Raw genomic sequence first — 27,675 nt, 5'->3', positions numbered from 1 at the left:
AACATCAACTACATCAAACAGTAGATGGAAGAGGAAAAGTATGGGATGGGGGACACCTTAACACTGGTTAGGTAAGGAATTATTTGGCAAAAGGAACATTCAACATTTTGGAATATGGGCTAGGATTTGAGATTAAAATTGGTATCAGATAGATGCCAACCCTTTATTTTTGTGGAACTCAATCAATACTGGCTGCTTCTATTGAAAAGACTTGGTCAAGAGGAAGGGAAAAATTTTATGTCCTATCAAGTTTGCTTAGATAAGATTCCTGACAGAACCCCTCAGTTCTGGTGATACCTACAGCTGAGATCACTTTAGCAAGAGCCATGCCTCTCAATCTGCAGACATTGAAATAGATACAAAAGGCCCTTGAAAAGTAAATACAGCCAGCTAAAAATCTAGTCATCTAAAGCATAACATTTAAATACTAAATAGCACATAACTCTTCCCACTTATGGGATACTACACAGAAACACATTTCATAAACAGTGTGACAAAAATGATAGAAAAATATAAGCATATTATCACAGAGACAGTATAAAATATATAGACTTTAAATAATTGTATTGTAAAATTCTACCATGCAACGTTATTTACTTTTGTTTCAGAAAAAGGAAGATGCAAGATTTGTTTCCTCTTTCTTTAAATTATTGTTGCCATTGGTATGTTGGTCATGTAGTGTGGTTTTCAGTGTTTTTATTGGCTTCAGATATCACAGGTGTTGAGGGGATTCAGAAAATTGTGTGAAGGGATAAATCAAGCCTAAAAATAAGGAAATTCCTGCAAAATAACAACATCCTGTACAGGGATAAATCAGGCCTGAAGATAGGAACATTCCTCCAAAACGGGGACATTTGACAGGTCTGCCAACAGCATAGACCAGGAAACCATTTTGAGTCCTTGCTAGTATCAGCATAATGATTTGTAGAATTATAGACAACAGAAGGCATTTGAGAGAAACTATAATGGTGTTATACTAAGCATTACTTAAACACAGACTATAATCAGGAGAATACCCAAAATAACAATGAGAACAGGAAAAAGGGAAAAAAGTTGTCATTGGAAAGCTGGCAGTAAGGGACTGTGCAATGGTGGTCCATATATTTTGTACCACAATTAGCTTTTACTTGCTATAAAGCAATCCATCACTGGCAATACTCACCAAGCAGATTACAAAGGGGAGAGGCGTCTACTGTGGGGAATCTAAAGGAGACTTAAGTGTAGTAATGCCAGTTCTATACATATGATTTGTTATTGCCTACAGATTAAGTAAATATGGGGAAGACAGAGGGGCACAGCCTTCTGGGCATTACATTGTGAACTGCCTAGCATGGACTCTCCAGAATTTTGGTCATGTGGTACATCTGTTGCTGATTACAATTATTTTCAGCTTCTGTAAAATTGACCTTGCAGACGCTTTATAATCTATTTGCATTTATGAGCAATGAAGTCTGGTATCACATTTCAAGACTATTGGAAAATGTTTTACCTTTCTTGGTTTGCTTCCAACCCATGTTAGTTAGACAAGTGCATGTATATTAGATGGTTTATTATAGATTTATATGTATGAATATTATTTGTATACAGTTTGTATGCGATTATTTATAAAACTCGCTGTGTTGCAAAACCAAAATAAATGTATATATTGGGTATAAACTGAAAAACCTGAAAAGCTTCTTACAGATGTGGTCAGTAAAAAGGAATGAAAGAAAAACAATGTGACATAAATAATTAAGATAACGTACAGATGGTATCAACAGAGCTATAAATCAACAATTTTCCAAATGTGATAAAGTGCTCCTGGGTTAGATGAAACAACCAGACAAAATAAGGAACATTTGTTAAGAATTTTAACTTGGAAGCTCACAGTATGGATAAAATATTTGGTTTGTGTTTATATTATGATTCATTGATGAATTATTATGATGCAGTATTATTTAACTTGATATTTTTTTTTTTTTTTGCTTAGAAATCTTAATAATGAATGTGTGACAAACCTTTTTACTGTGAAACAAGGATTTTTTTATGAAGCAAGCTGATGTACAGTTGAGAGGTATGGGTATAAGCAGACGTGGGTGTATATATCATATAACATAGGCATATGGAAGCATAAACTTCCATCAGAACACCACCAGCCAGTCCTACAATGATCAATTCCTACAAAAACTAGATAGGTATCCACAAATTCAGCCCTGCCATGACTTGCCCGTTATTGTCTAAGGATGGGTGTTGGCAAGGATTAAATGGCATTTAGCCCTAGTTTCCTTATAGTTTCGATAATTCTGTCACTCTATGATGGATATCTTGTTGATTTTCATTACAGATTTCCTTTGATTTGTGAAATGGATATAGTAATTGTAAATGCTTATTACATAAGTCAAAAGTCCAAAATATAACTCACTCATTTTGTACTCCACTGATATTCAATGAAATATGTTCAGTTTTAACATTAAAGGTAGGTGCTGTTATGAAAACTCTAGTTCCTTGAGACAGTACTCCAAGATGATGTGCTGGTGATGGTACAGAATCCATATTTTATTCCTGGGGTCAGGTACGGCCCTAAGCTTAAGAATGAAAGTAAGGTGGTTGTGATTAAAAAAGAAAGCTCATGGTGCCATACTACCATGTGTCCAAGTATGGTCATGCCACATCTTGACTAGGGATAATTTGGAAGTCATACAGTAGGGCATTATCTGCTGTACTACTATACGTATTGTGCAGCCCTACATGTCATATTATGCAGTTATAGCAGGTAGTCCTTTGTGGTTAATGTTCTGTTTACCGACAGATATTCAGTAGCCCTACTGCTTGCCTGTACCTGTGGGGTATGTGTGTGTGCATGTGGGGGTGGTATACATACAGTGTGAAATACAAAGTGCACCACCTTTCTCACCATTTACCTTCACTTTAGCCTGTAAGTGTGGATACTGATATTATGAGCCCACACACTGCATCCAGTAACCAGTGAGATTGTTTTAAAAATATGACTAGAATATTCACAGTACCTGTCTTACAAAGTTTCAACCATTAAGCACTATTTTGTGTATTATACAATCTTCTTAGTCTCACCTGACACCACTATACCATAGAGATCCCACTATAGCATGGGGGCTTGGAAGCTTTTAATTTGGTCTTTGCTACTCCAAAGGATGTACTTTGCATTTCTAATGCAACTGATTTTATCTATCTATCTATATATATATATATATATATATATATATATATATATATATATATATGTGTGTGTGTGTGTGTGTGTGTGTGTGTCTGAACTGCATAACGCTACATCAGTACAGCACAGAAGACTGGTGTACTGACCTTGCATTTAAATGGGATCTGCAATGTGCACACCATATTCACCACTCCCTCGCAGCATTGTATTCATAATGTCCTCTCATTCTTGCTTTCCTGGGGCATTCTTAGCAGGCCAAGTTAGTTCCACCTTGCTTTTATGGCTGTCTTGGAATCTAGCCTGATTTGATTATGTTTTATTTATTTATTTATTTATTTATTTATTTATTTATCTCTTTGTTTACCAGGAAAGTCAGACTAGAATCAAACCCTTTTTTCAGCCAAGGCCCGGGAAGAAAAGCTCCACTTTAACACCAGTTTTGACATATTCATAAAATACAGTTACATGATATGAAAAGGAATACAAAATATAGGTAAGTGAACATACATGAGAGAAAAAAAGCTTTAAAATTGCTCACATGAACATCCATTTGAAACAGAGTATGCACATAGTTTGCATACGTATATCATATAAGTAATAAATTATGATATAATTAATGGTAAAATAATGTGTATTTGACTGTATAAAACAGAAATCCATTTAACCAGTATTAAAAAACTTATATTTTTAGACTGGAATCTCCAACCCGTTCTTTGAGCATGGATGCACCAAATGGAGTTCAAATAAAAGCACAGACTGGAGGCATTGAAGGCAGTTCACAGATGGATGTCCTATTACACACTATTGAAGGGATGGTAAGTCAGATGTTTCTTTATGGACACGTCAACAGCACCCTAGGTGTGAATTATTATTTTAAAAGTTATAACAGTAGTCTGAAAGGCCTGTAACATTTTTTTACGTATGCACTGAAAGTATTGAAATAACAACTTGACTCTATTTGCTAGTGGTAGTTAATCTCAAACCTGCAGTGTGACTACTATATGCCATATAATTTCTTTTTGATCTCATCAATTAGAAAGTTTTTTTACATAGTCAAAAAAAAACCATACAGAGGAAAGTACACAGCTTTAGGTGACATATTATGACCATTTCTTATTTAAACTGCTGCTGGTCTGCTTGACACTATGTACACTATTAACATATTCAGTTGTTAAGGAGTTTCTTTTTCTTCCCTGCTCTTTTTATATAATCTGGTTTTGTCACCTTCCTTCACTGTCATGGAAATCAAACTTAATGGCATATTATTATAAATGAATTTCTATAGTGAATTATTCAGTTCAGTTATTCTTGAGATATTGTCTAACAGTGGCAGCTGGTGACTTCAAATCAAAGGGGGGCTGCAGGAGACAGCTGAATGGGTGTGGCCAACTAGAAAGGGGCGGGACTATAGTCAAAACCACAAAAACTGGGACTTTAATTAAATATGCTGCTCTGGGTGCCGAACCATCATTATGAGTGTCCAGTCAAGACAAAATGAAGTATAGAAGAAAAAAATATTTCAATGCATTGGCTATATGACAGCTTACTTAATATCTATGGAAACAAAAACACTGTGAGGCATGAAAAAATAAATTACTTTTTAAATACATTACTGGAATGGCAGTCAAAATCAAGTATAAAAAAAACAAGCAGCACTCAACTCAAACCACTTCTCCTTGCACTGCAGTTCTAATTATAATTTATATTCAGCTTTATAAAAGTACCAAGTAACATACTCAAAGTAGCAATCTCTGTGATGCCCCAACTTGTAAAAATCTTTCTTATCCAAAAAAGCCTGACAACAGGTTTTTTTTTTAAACCATGACTTGTTTCATGGGGAAAACATGATCAAAGTAAAAAATGAACAGCAAACAAGACATAAGCTCAAGATAAATTGTTTAAAGGATTACTGCACAGGTTATGGACCACATATGATAGATTGGCATTCTGTTTAGTTTATGGGTAAAGCCTGCAAAGATGACTGCAAGTCTCCAGCAAATGTAATGAACTTCTAAAAATACTGTAATTATGTCCTTTATTACAAAAACTGTCATATGCATTTCAATACCCAAGGCTTATATGTTATCTAGTTTTGTAAATATTCCATGCATGGCAACAACAAAAAGGTTTTCAATGTTGGTAATTCTTTAACAGTATGCTTATTAAAGCTTATTTGCATCTTACAATCTCAGACAAGCTTACCTGATGGTCATTAAAGTATTTCTACTTAAACACAGAGCAGCAGGCACTGCAACAACATGCATTTTCTGAATAATAAGAAGCATAAATCAACAGTATAAAAATATGACAGAAAACCAGAACATTCTGCAAAATCAAGGACAAATGAAAAACCAGTGTAGTACTTGGGCGTACCTTGGATGGGGGGATACTCTGCACACTTACACTGCATAACTGCTCCTTGCCTTGCTTGGGCACATCCAGAGTCACTACATGGGGGAGTGGGGTGCAACAAGTATGTCACAATTTGAAATGTCTCTGGCTGACATTGATGGCCCTGGCACATTTGTCATACCTCTCAACCTCAGAGCAAGAAATTGGGACAACGCCATAAAAAAGTGGGAAAAAGGCCCAAAAATAAGGACAATTTTTAAATATTGCTCTTACAAACTTAGAAAGATAACAGGATAGTAGGTCTTGCATTAGTATGAATTTTCTGAAGTATGAAATCTGAAACTCAAATGTCTGTCATTATTTCCTAACTTCACTCTTTAATGATTTGCCACTTATTTGCCAGAAAACCACAATTTTATGAAAAACAGACCAAAATGTGATGCAAAAATATAAAATAGCCACACAATACAGCCGGGAACCTGTCAAAGAAGGGACACTTTTATTAGTGCTGTTAAGTTGAGCAGCTGACAAAATAAGAGAATCTACATGCATTTCTGAAAATAAAAGTAATCTATAACTTTGATCATTACAATTATTTTTTAATTGTAAACTCTCCAGGTTTTCTTCCAAAATTGCTATTTTGCAGAGGGATTATTAGGGGGTGAGCAACATTTTGAGCCAAAAATTGGGAACAGTTCAGAGATTTGGATATACCTAATTCTATAAAGCGATTTATTTGCACGTGACTCTCAACCTCTTAACACAGGAAATCTAGACAAGGCCAAATATATTGGGGGAACATACAAACAGTACTAAAAATTGCTCTTGTATAAACTTAGACAATTGATAGAATAACAGGTCTTGCTTTAGCATGCATTTTTCTGAAAGGTATAAAGTCTGAAATTCAATATCTGTCATTATTTAGTGACTTCATTCCTAACCACAAATTTTATGAGGAACAAACCAAAAATAAGAAACAAAAATCTATTAATTCTGGGAAAATTGGACAGTTGAGAGGTATATTTCAACTGAGGGTGTCTTTGAGTTTGCTGCCCTTCCTCCCCACAAAATCATGGTCGAATGGGGCCTCCCCCCCTGCAACCATTCCAATGTCCCATTACTTGGCTATTTTGCCCAATTTACCATAAACACTGTAATGTGCATAGTGCTTTACTTCTGTGATGATTTGGATTTCATTTAAAAGTTTTATTTTACATTTTACAACACAAAGACTAATAGACATCTGCTAAACAGAGCAATGCAGTCTCACAATGAAAATAGACTTAGCATTAAAACTTCTCTGCCCTTGAAACTCACATTCATTAAAACAGCATTGAAAGCCACATTCAAAGAAAATACATCTGGCCAGTGGCAGATAAAGATTAACTTTGGGATGTCTTCAAATCATAGGCCCCTTGCACATAAAACATACATGTGTTGTTTGATACACCTTCCTGATTGTATTAAATTATATTCCTTGTATAATACAGTACAGTTGTTAGAGGGTTGCGAAGATATGTAAAGGCTTCCAGCCTAGCTAGATAGAATTTTGTAGATAATTCTGTTATTTGTAAATATTAATATAAGCCACAGGCTTGTTCTCTTAAATGTGAAAATATTGTATTGGATGTTGAACTGAAATAAATGTAACAACAGTGCACTCTGCTGTAAGAAAGCTGATAAGTCAAGCATTGTGAAATTCTTTGATCTAAAACTTGGAGCCGAGATGTCTAGAAGGAGGCATTCTACCTATTGTTTTGAGGCCAGAGTTAATGGCTAGAATTTACATGTATAATTTCTTTTATTGCTCTGGATTCCAGACCAGCTGCAAGATCAAAAGGGCTATTAACCTCTGAGTTTCTGTTAGGTTGGGAACCAGAAAAAAATGATGTAATCTGAAATGAATTAGTGGTACTGTGTTATCAATTTAACAAAAAAAGAATGAGGGCATTTAGCATTTGTCTTGAGAACATCCAACTCACCAGCACTTTGCCTGTGTTCTATATGTACGTTTATTTTAGAACTGTGTTTTCTCTTAGATATAGCTAGGAATTAGGAAGATTAGATTAGTTTTTTCTGTATTGATGTCAGAACTTTTCTACTGTATACTACTTAAAATAAAGTATTTCTCTGTGATCTCTGAACTCTTGACTAGCACTGTATAGTAAGAAGTATTGTCTTGTGTTTTCATTATTTATTATTAAATATTTTTAAACCTTTCAACTGTGGCTGTTTTGTGTAGACATAATTTAAGCTCTAAGTGTATAGTGCATGTATTTAGTGATATTATACAAAGCCACTCCAATAGCCTTGTTGTTCAGTCACACTTACCATTTAGATAATAATATTGCACAGATTAATTGGACACCCTTTCATAAGGATCTTTTAGTAGCTGATAAATATTAGTGGTATAGTCTGAGTAAAAGTGGCGAGCTGGAAAACCTGTGCCAGTATTCCCCAGAAGTGTATGTGTGGTTGTATATAACTCTTGTCTCAAAGTGTCTCAAAGTGTGTGTGTGTGTGTGTGTGTGTGTGTGTGTGTGTGTGTGTGTGTGTGTGTGTGTGTGTGTGTGTGTGTGTGTGTGTGTGTCAGCTACTTGGGCAGGGACACAAAGCACTGGTTAGACAGAGAGGGTGCTGGAGGTTTCAGCTTGCCCACTAGGCTGAGATCTGGACCCTATAGCTGTGCCAGTGGGGATTCTTATTGGGGACCTGGAAGGAAAGGGAGAAACCAGCCCCAGACTGACTGTGATCTCTGTGTGCTGTTAAGGGAAATTGTACTTTACTCTGTGTGTGTGTGTGTGTGTGTGTGTGTGTGTGTGTGTGTGTGTATGTGTATTTGTTATCCTTTCCCTATATGGATGCTCCTCACTGTTGTTAGTGGTGAGGACTGAGGTTCCTTGATTGCTGGGCCAGTGCACGGGTGTCACAAAGGTATTTTAAATGTATTGTTTTGAACATTTTTCCAGTAAACAGTTAAACAAAATGCATACACCAATAATGACAAAACTGCCCAATTCAGAACATTTCCATCATAAAAGTCTGCTCGGACGTCTACAGTCCACCAGTATCAGTAAATATGCACAATCTCTGCAGAAGTAAAAGTCATCTAAATAATTCCACATTAAAGAGATCTGTTACTAATAAAGAGGTTGCTGCTAGCAAACAACTTTATATTTCATTGTTTCATCTACAAATGAATTTCCTGTTGCCCTTGAAGAATAAATTGCCTATGTTACATTAAAAAATGCTAAGCTAATAAATTGCAATAGGGAATGGATGGCAAACTGATAACAGGTTCATAGTTACTAGGTATCTCCGCCAAAGAGGACATTCTCAGGACTGCAGCATCCTCCCACTTTAAAAGTACAACACAGTATGGTATCAGCAATCCATCTACATACTGTGGGAGTAGAACCCACAGCCTTCTGCATCAAGAGCAAGTACACTACCTGTTGCACTATTAACAATGCAAGCAGACTCAGCATAAGCAGCACTAAACTTCTCTTCCCCTGAAGCTCTCAGCTCCTTGTAAAATCCATTGACACTCACTGCATCTCTCAACTTTGCAGCACAAGAAATCTGGAAAAGGGCAAAATTTATTGGAGAGGGGACGAAAGCCCAAAAACCAGGGACACATTTTAAACATTGCTTGTATAATCTTGGAATGCTGTGTTATCACCATGCATTTCAATATATATATATATATATATATATATATATATATATATATATATATATATATGTATGGGTCTACTGTATAAGACAGAAAATACAGTTCTTAAAAATGAACAGTAGACCCTCGGTTACAAAAAAAGTGCACTTCCGCGAAGCACGGTTCAATGAACCAATAAGGGACACTGAAGCACCGAGGCACAATGCAGTGGGGAACAGGGAATTTACCTGTTCCCCACTGTAGTGCAGTCTAGGAGTTGGTATATTTAAGTAGGGGGGGTGTGGGGGGGTGAAGCCCCCCCACTCAATGTCATGTTATAATGTGTTTCCTTTTTTTTTTTTTCCCGGTTCGTTGAAACGAGTTCCTCGAAAGTGCACTTTTGAATAAGTGCACTTTTCTGTAACTGAATGGTCTACTGCTCTTTTTCAAATAAGTGGTATTCGATTAAAAGCAGTAGACCCATATATATATATATGTTCCAAACCTGACCATGATAAAGCAGCCAAGACCTGTATTATTAAAGATGCAATCCTACTAGCAGAAAGAGTTGATTCTGAGAAAACTGTGGCAGAAGGGCAAAGTATTAAAAGTTGGAGACAGTAGAGTGTTTGTGGAAAATGATCACTCAATGTACACCAGGCAGAAGAGGAGCAAATGTATTCCAGCAATCAGGGAATGTCAAGATGCTGGTGTGCAGTTTTATCCTGCTATCTTCAGAATATATTTACTGGAGGATCAAAGTAATTGTTGATGCAGAAGAGGCTAAGGAGGAAATAAAAAAGTTTCTAAGTTTTCCAACAAAAAAGTAAGCTATCAAACAGAAGGGGTCTCTGCTTCTTACTCTTCTGATAATAAAGCTCATAAACAGACTTTGCCAGAACAACGTTTTTCCAATGTTCAAAAGGAAATTGCTTGAGAGAAACAAAGATAAAAGCACAAAAGCTGACTAGAAGAACTGGGAGTACATTGGAAATGAACTAGAGACCAGAGTTGGGGGGGGGGTGGAGATGAACAGGAAGAAAACCAGCAACTTGGAAACTTAATGAATAAATGTGGGATTACAAAGCATCAATCGCAATTGTGAAATGTGGCTGAACAAGAAAAACTGGAAATATTGGACTTTTTTGACTTGTTAAACTTGTAGGGGGGCCCAAAGCATTTGCCCTTCCTCATGTCATTAATTTTTAAAAGAACAGCAAAGGGAAGGAAAGAGGAGGGAAAAAGATAAGTGTAAGTAAAACCATTTTTGTTCTTAACAGTATTTTTATGAAACATTTCATGGCATAAACTGCATGTTATATAGTAAAGTATTTTCAGTTATTGTTGTATGTTATAAGGATGCTAAAGTAAATGGGTACCCTCTTTCTTCTTCTTCTCGCTGTCTTTCTTCTTTTTTAATTTTAAGAAGTGTGTGCATTGCAATGTAAAAATAGAAGCAAGCCTGGACAAAAGCATGTTTAAGATAATAGGGGTGGGAGTGGTTATAAAAGTATATAGATCATGATAAAAGTAGAGTTGATAAGCTTTTTCTTACTTTTGTTTAGGGGAATGACTGGGCTAAGGCCCTTGGCTTGATCTAACAAGTTTTAAGTGGAAGCAGGTAAATAAGAGAACAAAGGATGCAATGAAAATTTCCTTTAGAAAATAAATGTTCAGAGTGAAACACAAGAAGCTTGTAGCTGAGGACAGCTATGTATCTGGTTCTTGTGTTTCTGTGGCAACAAGCTGATAAGAAGGGCAATACTTTTTTAAGGCTAAAAGTTAATGTTTTCTGAAAGCATTCAAGTTGTTTTCTTCATCTGGGGAGGAATAAAGATAAGACAAAAACAGAGAGTATCATGCATCTTAGCATAGATAACCTTAATTGTAGTCAGTAAATTATATGACTGTAGCTGTCAATCTGGGACAATTGTTCCTATTAGGAGCATTAAGATTCATTATTTGAAGATGTACATAGTTTTGTGTATTCCTATTAATTTATTAGGTTATGGGGATATGCTGGGGTGTTTTTGAGGGTTTTCATTGCAAACAAAAATCTTGTAAGATGTGACATAGGTTCAAATGGATATGACAAGAAACAACCATATAAAGATCAACTAATGGGTATAGTATTCTCATCCTAAGGGGTGGTGAAAGCCACACACACTCTGGCTAGGCTTATAAATGCCCTAGGGCAGATAGCCTAGTATGAACCTATGAACCTATGAACCTGCCAAACATTAGTGCATACATGTAACACAAAAACTAAAAATAGACAATTTTTAAAAAAGCTGCTATACCTAACAGGTGGGAATAGTAACTTTTTATCATAATGGCAACACTTTCTATACTATCTTGGAATGTACAAATAGCTATGCTAAGTAGACACATTTGGAAATTACTGAGCATATGAATTTCATAAAGAAAGGGTTTCATGATAGTTATTCAGTGGAATATCCGAGACACAAGAGAAGGGAAATACTTATACTAATTGCTACAGGAAACAGGAACTCCAATAGTAACAAGTAAACTAAGCAAGCCACTGGAATTGGTATATAGAAGAGCAATAATACAAAAAAATGACCAGAAAGTCCAGACTTTATGTACAAGCCTTTATTCTAAACATGGTTTAGCAGTTTCATCATTAAATTACATCCTCAGAACAATTCAATACCGTTTACCACCCTATATCCTCAGAACAATTCAATACCGTATACCACCCTATCAGTATATAAAAACTGTTGTTAAACCACACCCCCATGTAATTTAACCAATCAAGCATCTAAAAAAGATAAAGGTACCCAATCATATATCCCAAATTGTGTCAAATGAAAGTGAAAAAACAGACACAATAAGAACCAAACTGTTCTATGTTGCACATGCCCTTATTATTCACCCAAATCACATACATGAAGGGTCACAACCAATCCTCGGCATAAAAAAGAAATATCAACCAACTGAGCATCTGAACAAGATAAAAGCACTCAATCATATGTCCAAAATTGTGTCAAATCAAAGTTAAAAACCAGACACAATGAGAACCCATCATGTAAAACAGTTCTATGTTGAGCACGCCCTGATTGTTCACCCAATCACGTACATAAAAGCCCACAACCAGTCCTAAGCATAGAAACAATATCAACCAATGAAAAAAATACCCACATGATCATAAAGATGTATTATTTCAAAAAATAAACAATAAATAAATACAATCTGTAGGTAAGGTTTACAGTCTTGATTCCCTATTTTTTTAATTCACTAATGACTGACACAGAGTCATTGAGTTCAGGTGATGAAGTGGCATTTAATCTCAATTGCCACAACATTTCACAATGCAACAGGTAGTTCTTCCAATCACCAGTCAATATGTCATACCCCACCTGTTCAAGTACACAAAAGTTAAAACGAACAAAAGTATCACAAGATAACGTACCTAGCTAATGCTTATTTTTACTGTCTTTCTTTGGAATACAGTCAACATGTAAATCCTTTTGTTTAATGCATTATTGGTCCTTCCAATATAGAAAGCAGGACAAGCATCACACCATGCCATATATACAACACGTTTGGAAAGACAATTGAATTAGCTGCGGAGAGTACTGTTATTGATTAAATCAAATAAAACCCCTTCAACATTTGAATTGATGTACACATATTAATGACAACACCCATATTTATTAGTTCTCAGGAAGCCAAAAGTACATTTTTTTCCAGCTTTTCCAAAATCCTCTTAATGTTGAAACAATTTTTTTTATGTAAAAGTAGGGGAATGACAAAAAAGAGCCTTTAAATTCTCATCACAATGTAATAGCTGACAATTTTTAGAAACTATCCTCCTAATGCCACCTAAGTCACTAGTAAAATATAAAACCATGTTACTAGTGAAGTTCATCATCGAACTAAATGAAAACCTGGCAGTGTGTACATCATCATTAACTGAGCTTATCAAAACAATCCTGTCTTGGTTTGTGATTTGTTGTGGAGCTGACTGGTAAGAGACGTTTTATTTATTTTTACTGTTAAATGGAGGCGCGACTGCAAGCTATAGTGAGCAGAAGCTGCTGCACTTCACGTGCGATGTAAAGAAATTGCAACTTCTGGATGGCTGGTAGAACTTGTATGGTCAGAACAACTTTATTGTATTTTATTATTTAGTTGGATATTGCTGGTATAATTTTTGTCATAGAAGTTGATTTAAGTTCCTTTGAATTCTTTGCTACTGACTTTGAGTAATTTTTTTCCTTTGCAATATTTTATTCAATTAAAGCTGAATATGGATTCCTTAAATGAGTATGCAATTAACGATTTGCTAATGCACAAGTATCTTTTACAGTGTGATAAATACTATGCATATTTAAAGGTAACAGCTGATAACACTGGTGATCTTTGTTCCTCATGTCAAACGTTGGATGATTTGCTTACCATTGTTAGAAGCAAATCTCGACTTGATGTTGATTGCACATGTGCAATTGGCATGGTTTGGAGAACTGTTGTATCATATATTAATGACTGGTCTGATGAACTAAATAATGTTCGGCATGGAACAAATAGAACAGATTTAGGAAATGATGCATCTATTTTCTGCAAAGAACATTCAACTCCTGTGAAAGATGATGAGGCCCCTGAGAACTATGGAATTGTGGATGTAAGTACTCAGCAATCTGAGGATCCGGTTTGTTTAGAAGGAAACAAAAAAAAGAAAGAAAGGAAAAAGTTCTTAACAAATATCAAGGAAGAAAAAGAAACTGAAGAATGGCTGTAAAGGAAAGAGAATACGTAGTAAAAAGGATTCTGCTTTGTTATGTAACACACTTGTGACAGGGAGTGAAGATATCTGTCTATCAGAAAACCCTCAGTCAGTCATTCAAAGATGGCTGCCATGCTGTAAACACTGCTAAACTGCAGCTCTTCAATTAACCTGAGGAAAATCTCTGATCTGAGTGGATATCAGGAGGTTTAAACATCAAATTGACGATAAAAAGTTGCATTTATACTTAACTAATCTAAAATCAGTTAAAAAAGTGGGAAAAAAAAGTATTTATCCATCAGGATTACAAGTGATTACTTTGCTCTGAAGAGAGAAACAAACAAAGGACCGTGTGCTTTCTTTATTCTGCCTTTCTGCTTGGGGAAAGAAAAATCTTGCAACAAGGAAGAACCATGGAAACAACTACTACTAAGACAAAGTTGTCAGAACTACAGTCGCCAGTAAAGGATGGAACTGCGAAAAAACAAAGGATTACTAGACAGCAGGAACAACAGAAACCAGAAACTAGATCCAGGACTGATCAGCCACTAAACATGGAGGATATCAAACACACTTTACTACCTATACAGGAAGCTCTAAAGGACTTGACCTCACAAATACAAACATTTGGAGTTTTATGCAATCAATTGCTTCAGAGAATGGACAAAACTGAGACCAGAATTTCTGAAATAGAGGACAAAATTGACATGCTGGAGAAAAAATCAAAGGTATGTGATGTGGATGTACAAGCCATGCAAAATAAACTTATTGATTTAGAAGCAAGGTCTAGAATAAATAATATTATTGTAAGAGGAATCCCTGAAAACATCCAGTATGCAGAGCTAATACCAGCCATAACACAAATATTTGAAATCCTGTTAAATGATGCTGATGGGGTGAAACAGATTGTAATAGAAAAGGCACACAGAGCGCTGAGAGAGGTACAAGCTTCTACTATGCCTAGACCTGTATATGTTAAGATATTTAACTTTCAAGATGTTAGCAAAATACTGTTTACTGCAAAAAAAATGGTGGCTATGTTATGTGGAAAAATGTTAAAATATTTCTGGCTCAAGATTTACCATTACAAGTAAGGCAGGCTAGACAGTCTTTATCTGCTTACTGTAAATTTCTGATTGATAAACAAATTAAATTCCAGATGAAATACCCCAATATGCTTACATTTATGGTGGATGGCACTAAATATTCTGTTTCCAATAAAAATCAGGCAAAAGAAGTGTTTCTGAAAGTTTTTAAAGTTCTACCTGCATCAGAGGGCTGAAAAGAACTTCCATTGAGACTGGCATGTTCCTGTAGTCAGATCCAGCATGCATTTTACCTCAAGGCTTTTCTAATCCTTTGTTTCTTCACTAAACTGTTCAGGTGTCTGAAAAAGCAATAAAACTGTTTGTTTATGCTAATCTGAGGGTCTGCTGTCTGGTTTCCAGACTTTTATGACCTCCAAGGTCTATTTCCATTGTGTGGTAAACAGGAAATGCCTGGATTTCAACTGAGTGTGTTGATTTGGATGTAACACTTCCTGTGGTCCTGCTGTGAAAGAGGTCCCCCGTCGTGAGTATTTCTGATGGTTTCCTGGCTTGAGAAGACAAAGAGAACTGAAAATAATATGTTAATGTTCTTTTTATAACAAAATAATATTACAGTATGTACTTAAAGCACATAATAACATGTACTTTTACTATTTTTTTCTTCTTTTATAGGTGTGAACCAAAATATTTTTTTTTACTGTTTGCAGTGAGTGGCAGGCACTGTGTAGGGTACAGATTTAAAATGTAGGATACATTTTTTTTTTCTCTCTCTCCTCTCTTCTGTAAAAAGTTTATGTACATAATGATTGCAACAAAACAGATACTTAAGGTAGGATAAAATAAGTACCCAATCTACTAAAACTTTCCTTTACACAGTAACCTTAGAAATGAGATTTGTTTAACTAATAGTTAAACCAAAGCTGTAGTTAAGTAGCGGTGTTTGGTAGGGAATGTGTAGTTTAGACTTTGATGTAGATATGCTAGAATATATAGGTTGTAAGTTTAGGAAATGTTTTAAATGTTATTACCTGAAGTTTTTCAACGTGTTGGTGTGTTTAACCTTGTTTATATTTTCTCTTATACAAGACCTATATAAATCCTGGTCCAGGGGTAAAGTGGGTAAGCACTGGTTAGGGACGGGATGTAGGAAATGCTTCCAGATTAGATATAGTGTACAGTCAATACATGTCAATTTGATAATTCCCCTCTTATATTGTTATTTGATACCAAGACCTGCGAATGTGGGAGTTGAACTCATGGAATGTTAAAGGGCTCCAGAACTTGAAGAAGAGAAAGCTGTTGCTACACATATTATTACAGGACAAAGCACTGTTTGTATTTCTATAGGAAACACATTTGATGAATGAACAATGGAATGATATTAGAAAAAAGAACTGGATTAGAGAGCTAGTGACATCAGAAGGTAAGACAAACAGTGCGGGAGTGGCTATAATTATCAAAACCCAATACAAAGATAGGATTTTAGACTCCAAAGTGGATCCAAATGGGCGATGGTGTTATGTGATTTTATCGGATAATGCATTTGATAAACCTATCCTACTTTTGAATATATATGCCCCATGTAATGATCAACACAGTTTCATAGCATCATTATATCCAATATTAACACAATATGATGGTTATTATTTTGTTGTGGGTGGGGACTGGAATACCTATCAAAATCCAAAGTTGAATAGGTCTTGTTCACAAAGAGCATTTAATAAGCAGGCCGGGATAGCATTAAATGATTTTAAGGAAGATTTTCAATTATATGACCCCTTTTCTTATTCACAAGATATTAATAATGCAAATAAATACACCTTCTATTCACCATGCCACAAAATGTGGGCTAGAATAGATTACTTTTTGATATCTAAAGCACTAACGAATTTAGAACCAGTGGTGGTTATACATACTCGTCATCTATCAGATCACTCAAAAATTTCGTTAAAATTTTCTAAAGATTTAAAAGACACAAGAAGGCATAGGGGTTATAATTGGTCACTCAACCCAAATCTTTTAAGTAAAAAAGAGATAGTAGATGGAATTATAAAATATTTGAAAGAATTTACAGATAGCTTGAAGCTCCAAAAACATACTCCTGACATTGAATGGGCGACAGCTAAAGCTCAAATTAGAGGATTTCTTATACAAAAGCCTCTTATTATAAGAAAATTCATAATAGTGATATTCAAAAACTAGAAATAAGAATAAAACAACTTGATAATGAGCTGATTCAGAATTTTAACGCTCAAACTGAGGAGGAAATGTTGAAGCTTCAAAGGGATCTCTTTTTGCTTCATAATAATAAATTAACACTTCAAGAATATAGGTGTTTAGTGAAATATGCTAATAATGTTCAAATACCATCAAAAGCACTGGCAAGGATTATAAATCAATCAAAAACAACTGGATATATTTCAGAAATACAGTATAACGACACAATATATTCTAAAACTGAGGATATTGCTGATGTTTTTGGGAAAATCTATACTAAGGTGTATGAGGGGCAAACTGATAGGTCTCTACATAACCAGAATAAAAGTTTTCTGCAAAAAATTTACTTTCCAGAATTAGAAGAGAGCCTGCAAAGTGACCTGATTAAACCTATTTCTAAAGAAGAAATAGTATATACAATTCAACATATGAAAGCACATAAGTCGCCAGGGCCGGATGGTATTACAGCTGAATTTTACAAAGAGTTTGCTGATAGTTTGGGAAAAGAATTGTCTCATGTATTTAATTATATAACTAAAAATAAAATTAGTGACCCCCACCTCAATGCGTCAAAAACAATTTTCATACATAAAACCAATTCAGATCCCCTTAACCCAGATAATTACAGACCAATAGCACTAATGAATGTGGATATGAAAATTTTAACATCAATTATAGCATCGAGACTAAAGGTTTTGATATATCTAATTTCTAAGGAACAAGCTGGATTTATGGCAACTAGACAAACTAGCGATAACACACTTACACTGCATAATATGATGGCGTATGCTAAACAAAACAACTTTAATATCTATGCTCTTATAATAGATTCCCAGAAAGCATTTGATAGAGTATACATAAATGTTTTGTTTGATGTGTTACCCTATTTTAACTTGCCCCAAGAATTCATTCAGATACTACAAATATTATATAGTAATCCATACACTACGCTATACATCAATAGGATTTATTCTAACAGAATACAGATTAAAAATGGTACTCGTCAGGGTTATCCCATGTCCCCCTTATTGTTTAACCTATATCTAGAACCCCTATTTTTATATATCAAGCAAAATTTGTATCATAATGCACCAATAATTTATAGGAATAAAATATTAATGTCAGCATTACGATGATCTTATTATTTATTGTACAACCCCAATTTCGGACAGTGAAAAGATATTAAAGCTCATAAATGAATTTTCGGTAGTTTCTAATTATAAAATTAACTTACAGAAAACGAATATCTTCCCGTTAAGAACCCCAAAACCTTTTTCATTAATGGCCCTGATGGGGAAGTTAACATGTAAAGAAAATATTAAATATTTGGGTATCAACTTCTCTACGGATAATGACTTTTATAACAATAATGTTAAACGAGTATGGGAACACATAATAGCTGATTGTGACAGATGGAAGAATTTAAAACTACCGGTATTAGCAAAAGTATCAATAGTGAAAATGAATATACTACCACAATTTCAAAAACAGTTTTTAAACAAATGCATAAAGATCTAGCTAAATTTATCTGGAACCCAAAAAGAACTAGAATATCTTATGAGAAATTAATGACCCCTAAAACAAGAGGGGGACTTGAGCTACCAAACTTTGAAGCATATTATTTGATTATAAACGCTAATCAAATTTTAAGAATTGCTAATTATGATGTAACGAATGCAAAATGGATACCAACTTGGGTGGTCTTGAATCATAAGCATATTTTGGATAGGAAAATAAATGCTAAAGCATTACTCTTTATGGACAAAATTAGTCTGATAAAATATGGGGTCATGGACCACATAATAACCTGTGTCTCATCTTTGCAAACTTTATTTCAGTCCGTAGATTTATTGCAATATATGATGGTTCTTCAACCTTTCCACAGGAATCCTAATTTTAAACTAAATAATCAGCTGATCGATCTCAGCAAATTTCCATTAATAGTTAATCTGACTCTATTTGATGTCTTTAATAAACTTGACTTATCGGCTTTACAAATTAGACAGGAAATTAATCTACCTGTAAGTTACATTGTTATAATGAGACAAGTTAAAGAACTTGCCTTGAGCTATTTTAGGAACTTTAAACCTGCAGCCAGATTTGTGGATAAATGCTCTGAATTGTGGCAAGCTATCCAACAAGACACTAAATTTATAGCAACTGCATACAAATTAATTAAGGATTTGAAATTTCAGGACAAAATTTTGCTTTCAGAGTATTGGGTAAACAAAGTAACAGTAACAGACAATCAGATATTAAAAGCAATTGATATAACTAGGAAACCAGTTTCTTTTCAAAAACTGATGTACACGCAATTGATGATTTGGAACAATGCATATTACACACATCTTAGATTACATAAATTTAACCCTAGGAATTCTCCAATTTGTCCATACTATGCAGATCAAACAGCGGATCTTCTTCATATGTTCTGGAGTTGTAAATGCGTATATAAACTTTGGAACTCTCTTAAAGTACAACTGCAAAAGATGGGTTATCAAAGTTCTACACTGTCAAGGGAATTTATGATTCTACACATTCCTCCAAGAGAGCTTTCCAGATCGCAAACTATTATTTGTATGAATATTTTTTTGCTGATGAAACTCTATATAGCCACAAATTGGCTAGAACCACATAAGACATCATGGAATAATTTTAAGCTTGTGGCTATAAAACATATACTAGCACATAAATTACTTCTGAAACAAACTAACAAAAATATTAATAACCCGAAAATATGGGAAAAGGTCTTCAATATTATATTAGCATGATACTGATTTTAGGAATATATTAAAATAGGAAGCATTTCATGTAGATATTGTATAAATGGTTTGTAGTAGTTATAGTGTATTATGTGTGTGATGTTTATTGTATTTTTGTAATGTTGTTGGAAAATATATTTCAATAAAAATTTATTATGGAAAAAAAAGAAAACCCTCAGTCTACAGAAAAAGGGATCTCCTTTCCAATGGAAAATGTAGAAAAAAGAGGTAAGGGGCAGGTGAAAAGGAAGAAATCAAAATTGAATGTGGAAGGATTGAAGAACATTACTGTAAGAAAAAAGAAGAGAAAGACAGATATTGACAACATGGCTCAAGCTGTGGATTTACAGTGCCAGCTGAATGAGAATTTAATACGCAATGAAAACAGTGGAATTAATAAGACTAATAGTGATGAAGATCTAGCCTTCGTAACAATTGATAGAGCTGAAATGACTGTATTAGAAGCTGAAGATTCTTCAGAGATGGTCAGCAAAGATATTCTTGTAATTGGAGATTCAGTTATTAGAGGAACTGATACTTATATTTGCAGAGATGATAATGAACATCAAGTAGTGTTATGCTTGCCAGGAGCAAAAATAGAAGATCTGAAACAAGCCTTGGAACGCCTTAATGTAAGGAAGTATGGATCTGTTTTTATTCATGTTGGTACAAATGATGTCACCAACAAAGATTCCCTGACTGTTAGTCGGGAACTGACAGCCCTCCTAGATAGTATAGCTTGTAATGGTGTTAGGATATATTTTTCACAAATCACCTATAGAAAGGATAGTCAGGTCACTGTGAATGAAAAGATTTTTTGGATAAACACCTACATGGAAAAAATGTCCTGTTTTAAAAAATGGAAATGTATAGAGCATCCAAGCCTTCTTTTGGGCACACGTGTTCAGACAAGATGGTGTGCATTTGTCTAGATCAGGGAAGAGAACTTTTGCAGCAGATATTTTGCAATATTTGACAAACACTAGCCAGGATTTCTGCCAGGTCAAAAATGTAACAGTTCACAGATAGCAAAATTTGATGCATCTCTGATGGTTGTTAATTCTAGGAGCATTAATAATAAAGTGTTTTTATTAGAAAATTTGCTATGTTCCTACAAGATTGATGTTGTTATAGTTTGTGAAACATGGTTAAAGAACAATGACTGGAAACCAGTTCTGTCAGGGTTTAAATGTTTTTACTGTAACAGACATTCTAACAAAAAATCAGGTGGAAGTGTTATGACAGGCATTAAAGATAGATATGAGACTTGTGATTATTACATGTTCAATGATAATACCAATACTATAGACTGTGTAACTGTGACAATAAAGACAACCCTGGAACATATAACAATTGTTGGAGTGTACAGACCACCAAAGTCAAGTGCAGGTGACCTAGAGGAATTCATACATTTCTTACATGAAACACAGGAGGGAAGAATAATATTAGCTGAGGACTTAAATTTACCAGAAACAGACTGAAATAATATTGATTCAACAATGTTAGTAAAGAAATTATTCACAGAGTATATTCAGGAACAACAAATGCTTCAGATTGTAAAAAACCTACCAGGGGATGGAATATACTAGATATTGTTTGTGTTCCTAAAGAAATTACTGTAACTTCAAGTCAAGTTTTAGCACCATTGATGTGCAGTGATCATGGGGTCATAGGTTCATAGGTAGGTACTAGGCTCTCAGCCCTGAGGCCTATACAAGCCCAGCCAAAAAGGTACCCTGGATTTTGCCACCCAAGAAAATTATTTTCCTGTGCCACTGTCGAGCAGAGCCACAGAGGTGATCCCCGGGGTGAATTTCCTATTTCCAATCAAATCATCAAGATTTTTCTTGAAGAGTGCTAATGAGGAGCTCTGTTTGATATAGATAGATAGTTTATTCCAGAGTATGGGAAGTCTCTGGGAAAGGAATCTATCCCTCCGGCATGTTCTGTTTATTGTGGTGACAAGGTTTAGGTCCCTAGAGGGTGTAGCTCGGAGGGATTGGGATTTCATTAAGTGGAGCATGTCCAACAGCTCTGGGTTTGACATAGCTTTATATGTTAGGCAGAGAACACCTCTGAGTAGGTGATATGTGACAGAGGAAAGCTGGAGTTTTTTGAGACGGTCTGCGTAGGGCATCTGTTTGAGGCCAGTAATCCTCTTTGTGAGGTATTTCTGATGCCTTTCCAGTTGTTTTAGATGTCTTGTGAGGTACATACCAAAAGGGGTGTTGTAGTCTATAATGGGTCTAATAAGTGATGAGTAGAGGGGAACAATGACCTCTTTTCTTCTGGATGAGAAACCTTTTGTGATGAGGTGTGCCACATAGAAGGATTTCCTGACTACTGTGGTGATGTGATTATCAAAGGAGAGACTACTGTCCACCTGTGTCCCAAGGTCTCTTATCACACTTTCAGTGTTAAGTATACTACCGCCTATGTTGTAGTTCATGGGTAAAGAGTTTTTACCAATGGGGATGACAATACACTTTTTGGCATTGAGCTTGAGGCCATGGCTTTGACACCAGGCATCTGTCTCAGTGAGGCCCTTTTGTAGGATGTCCACATCGTCAGGAGTTTCAATTATGGCTCCTAGTTTGCAGTCATCTGCAAACTTCATTAGCAAAAGACCTTCTCTGTTACCCTGTACTTCAGTGAAATAGATACCAAACAGGAGAGGACCCAGGACTGAACCCTGTGGTACTCCACTTGTCACTGGTCTGAAGTCGGATTTGGAGTCTGCTACTTTCACAGTGTGGGTTCTCTCAGTGAGCCAATTGGCAACCCATCTTGTGACATAGGGTTGTGACAAAAGGTTAATTTGTTGCTAGATAATTCTGCCAAACTGAAATCTAAGCCAGTGCACAGAAGGTTAATTACAGATTATAGGGAAGCAAAAAAAGTTGCCATATAAAACTAACTGGAGTGAGGTGTTCAGTGGAAAAACTGTAGATGGAATGTGGAAAGTTTTGAAAGAGAAATTGTTTGAGTGCAAAAAGTAAATAAAAATGTTTAACATCAGGATCTAGGCACGTAACATCAGGGGGGCATATTTCCATTAGAACAAGATACCTGATTAAGGTGAGAGACAAAAAAGAGGTCGAACTACAACTTTGAAAACTGAAATAAATGAGCTGGACAAATAGATTAAGCATAGTGTTAGACAAGATCAAGAAAAATTTGAAGAAAATTTATATAAAGATATTGAGCATAATAGGAAACGTTTTTACAGATACATAAGATGTGGAAGGAGTAAAGATACACAAACTGATAAATTGCGTGCAGATTCTAAAATTTATTCTCAGCCACTACAGATTATAGATATATTTATAAAATCTTATGCAAAACAGTTTGGCTCCAAAAAAGGGGTGGTAAGTTGTCCTAGTGACATCCAGGTAACCCCAGATACTGGAACTGAATTAGATTATATTGAAAAAGAACTGTGCAAACTGGATCCAAACAAAGCGCAAGGAGGAGACAGAATAAGTAACAATTATTTGAGAACACCTAAGCAAGAACTTACACTGCATTTACATCTATTATTCACTAGGTCATATAAATATGGGGAGATTCCTCAAGATTGGAGATATGCACTTATTAAACCTGTCTTTAAAGGAAAGGGGAGTAGGACAAACCCAGAATCATATAGACCTTTAAGTCTACTTTCATGTTGTGGAAAAATAATGGAGAAGGTAATACTGGATAAGTTATTGTCAGAACTGGATAGGTTGGGACTTGAAACCATATATCAGAATGCATATGTTGAAAATAGATCTATTACCACCTGTAACATGATGTTCTATAACAATATAATAACAGCTATGAATGAAAAATTGTGCTGTGATGTGATTTATATAGATTTAACTTCAGCATTTGACAAGGCCATGCACAAAACACTGATCAATAAATTAGTACAACTAGGTATTGATGTACTGTTGATAAGATGGATAGCTGCATAGCTTACAAATAGGACATGGCAAGTATCATACACCAACTGGACAGGTGAAATCCTTGGTTACAGTCAAGGTGTCCCACAGGGCTCTGTACTAGGCCCTTACTTGTTTAGATTGTATCTTTCAGACCTTACTTTTTCATCTGAGATTTTCTACAGTCTATATGCTGACGAGCTGAAATTGGGTAAACTGATTACAAGTGTCACAGATAAGGCATGTCTGCAAAATAATTTGACTAAATTGACCATTTGGGCACAGGAGAATAATATGTTGATAAATACATCAAAAACTAAGCATATGAGATTTGGGAGACATAAACTGAAAGGTGAATATTTAATACAGCACACAGTGATTGAAACTGTAGATTCATTTAAGGACCTGGGTATATGGGTAGATTCAGCTATGAGTTTTTCTAATCATATCAACCAATTGGCTAATGATAGTTATAGAACTATAGGTTGTATAAAAAGATTTATAAAGTCTAGGAAATCAAACATAATGAAGTCATTGTTTGTTAATTACATTAGACCCATACTTGAGTATGGAATAACAATATGGAAACCCTATAAGAAAACAAGCATGAATAAACTGGAAAGAGTACAGCAGAAATATACTAAGGGCATCCATGGATGTGAAAATCTACGTTATTATGAAAGACTAAAATATCTGAACTTGTACAGTGTCTCTTACAGATATTTAAGAGGAAATATTATTCAGGTATATAAGGCATTTAGGGACAACTACCTCTGGGAATGTTTGGGGTTATCAAAAAGTACTACAGAATCATCAAATAACCTATGTAGAATATTCTATAGGAATGAGAAGTGTACTAACTGGTTCTCTGACAGAGTAGCTGATGCTTAGAGCAGACTACCAAATTACATTAAAGCAAGTACTAGTTTAGATATTTTTAAGAACAGCCTGGACATTTATTATGGGAACAAGTGTTTTGGCATATTGGCAAGCTAGAATGGCTTTAATGCCTGTGCTTGAAACATTTGTATGTATGTATGTATGTATGTATGTATGTATGTATACTAGTAGACCTTTCTTGAAATACCTTATCCCAAGCTTCATCAATAATGTTTCAAAGATATCCTCTTTCTGAAAACATGCTTTTTAGATGGTTAAATTCATGCACACATCTTTCATCAACTGATGTAAGCTTAGAAATACAAATAAATTGACTCTTAGCTATTCCCCTCTTCTAGTGCAGGGGGTCATTACTCTGAAAATGCAAAAATGAATTGCAAAATGTAGGGTTCTATAAATCAAAGTTTTGATCATCCCTGAGTTGCTTTTTAACACAGAAATATCAAGACAATTCATGACTTGCAAGTATGCATGAAAAGTAAGCTTAAAAACACAAATTATTTCTAGTTGTTGAAGAAAGTTGGGGAGCAAATCATCACCACCTGTCCATATAAACAAAATATCATCAAGGTAGCAGTAATAGCAAGAGTAATGTTTAAATAGATCCAAACAGAAAACTGAAGTTATCTCCCACCTCAAGAGAACTGCATTGGCGGAAGTGGGGGCACATGCGGCCCCGATAGCAACTGACCATGTGATGAAATTATTTCTTTTAGCCACTGAACACCCTCCTCATGGGGGATAGCAGTAAACACATTTTTGACATCACATATCACAAAAATATATGATTCTTCAACAGAAACCCCTCTCAGTTTGTTTAAACATATGGTTAAGAAGAATGAAGAATTATTTAGAGAGATGACAACAACTCAGGTAATAGAAAGTAGAAAGGGTTGCTGCCAAGCTTAGGGAGCCTATTGCAAGGAAAATAACCAGAGTTCCTGTAGATGCATTCAACTATTTCAGAAATTTTATGAAAATCTGTATAAGGCAGAGAGTTGTGGAAATCATGGAAAAGTACAAACTGAAATATGTATGGAAGAATTTAATATGCCAGGGTTAGAGGTAGATGAGACTCAATTATTAACAGTTAGTATAGGAGGATATGACATAAAAATGGTGTTATATAACAAATCTATAGGAATGTCTTCATGAACAGATGGTATTCCTGTGGAAATTTAGAAGTTGGGGGGGGAGTGATAAAGATCTGGAGAGTTTTGTTTAACAGTACTTTAAAAGGAGGGGAAGCGCCAACATCCTGGAAGAAAGCTGTGGTGGCTGTACTACCTAAAGATGGCAAAGACATATCAGATACAGCTTCTTATAGGCCCTTTCTGATTCTAAACCATGATTATAAAGTGTTTGTGGTTATAATGCCTAAAAAAATGGCAAAGGTGTTGTCAAAATTGCCAAAATTGATAGATATGGATCAATGTGGTTTTGTGGGGAGAGGGCAAACATTTGACAAAATTAATAGAACAACGGTGATCCAGAGGGAAGTAGGATAAAAGAAATGCCACTTTTGTTGGTGGGTCTGGATCCAGAGAAAGCATTCAACAGAATAAGCTATGATTTTATGAGTAGGCCAGTGGAAGCATTTGCATTCCCTGACATAATAATAAGGTTAATTAGGAGGATGTATGAGAGATCAGAGGCAAAAATTTAAGTTGTGTGTGGGGGCTCCTCTCTGATAAGCTCTGTCTGAACAGAGGAATCAGGCAGGGATGTCCTTTTTCCCTTTGTTATATATATATATATATATATATATATATATATATATATATATATATATATATATATATATATATATATATACGTGGAAAGGGATGATAAAGAAACAGGGTGGGAGCTCAAGAAATGAAGAGACTGGGATTTTGGATGCAAATCTTTAAGGAGAATGAAAGTAGCCATACAGAATATTATTTTCATAAAGTATTCTAAATTATAAAAAACTTGGCTCCCTATAGAAAAACAAACCTTTTCTTACCCCTCTAGCTAGGACTGCCATTGCCCGTACCCATCTGCTTTCAACTCTACTCTATGCCTCGCCAATACTCACTAACTTGAACAAAACTGATCTCAGCAAACTCTCTAGCTGCTACAATCAAATTGCCAGGTTTGCCACAGGAACTCCCTACAGGACACACCATTGTCAAAACCTACACCTCTTAGGTTGGCTAGAACTCCCCAGGCTAATTCAATTTAATCAACTTACTGTAGCATTCAAGGTTATTAACCATCCAGAAAAAATGCCCTCCCTTAAAAACATTATACAGCCCTACAAAAACGCTAGGCCTCTTTGTTCCACTACAAAACTTTTGGTTCAGTCTGTTAAAGCTAACAACCTATCTGGAGAACCTTTGTTTGCAAATTCAGTAGGCAAAACTTGGAATTTGCTCCCATCTGACCTTACTCTGAACCCCTCCCTTAATCAGTTAAAAAAAAAATCTAATCCAGTATTTTAAAACTCACTGGTTATGTCTTTGCTCTAACCCTGACTAAAGCCTCATCTACTTCCATATCCCTGCAATTTCTTATTCATAGCAACTAATCTCTTACACTAAAAGGTTTGAAAAGGGAAACTGTAATATCTTTACAGATACTCTGTATATAAGCTGCACCCATAGGTTTGATAAGAGAAACTGTAACATATTTGTATATATTTCTGTATATAATCTGTATCCTTCATAAGCTTGAAATTTGAGCCTGTAACTTGTATGTTAATACAATATGTTTGTGCATTTACTGTAACTTGCTTGTCTTTATCTGTTTGTAAGTTTGGAGCTTTTCTCCCCAGGCCTCTGCTGAAAATGGGCATGTATCCAGTCAGACTATCACGGTCAACAAATGTATAATAAAATAAAATAAAATAAATATTCTAAGAACTAAGCCAACACA

At 35.1% G+C, this 27,675-nt stretch overlaps 1 protein-coding gene across 1 annotated transcript in view; it reads left to right on the top strand.

The window, feature by feature from the left end:
* Nucleotides 1-27,675, top strand: part of SGCG (sarcoglycan gamma) — a 1,610,081-nt gene that overhangs the window by 1,543,061 nt on the left and 39,345 nt on the right. Inside the window, exon 7 of the mRNA XM_044070970.1 lies at nucleotides 3,864-3,987. Within this exon, the coding sequence (XP_043926905.1) occupies nucleotides 3,864-3,987 (124 nt within the window). The remainder of the gene's footprint in view (nucleotides 1-3,863; nucleotides 3,988-27,675) is intronic.

This window comes from Protopterus annectens, chromosome 5.part0 (genome assembly GCF_019279795.1).
Source record: "Protopterus annectens isolate FY-2018-M chromosome 5.part0, PAN1.0, whole genome shotgun sequence".
NCBI lineage: Eukaryota > Metazoa > Chordata > Ceratodontiformes > Protopteridae > Protopterus > Protopterus annectens.
The sequence above is the reverse complement of the archived record's forward strand: the minus strand, read 5'-3'. Positions and strand labels throughout refer to the sequence as shown.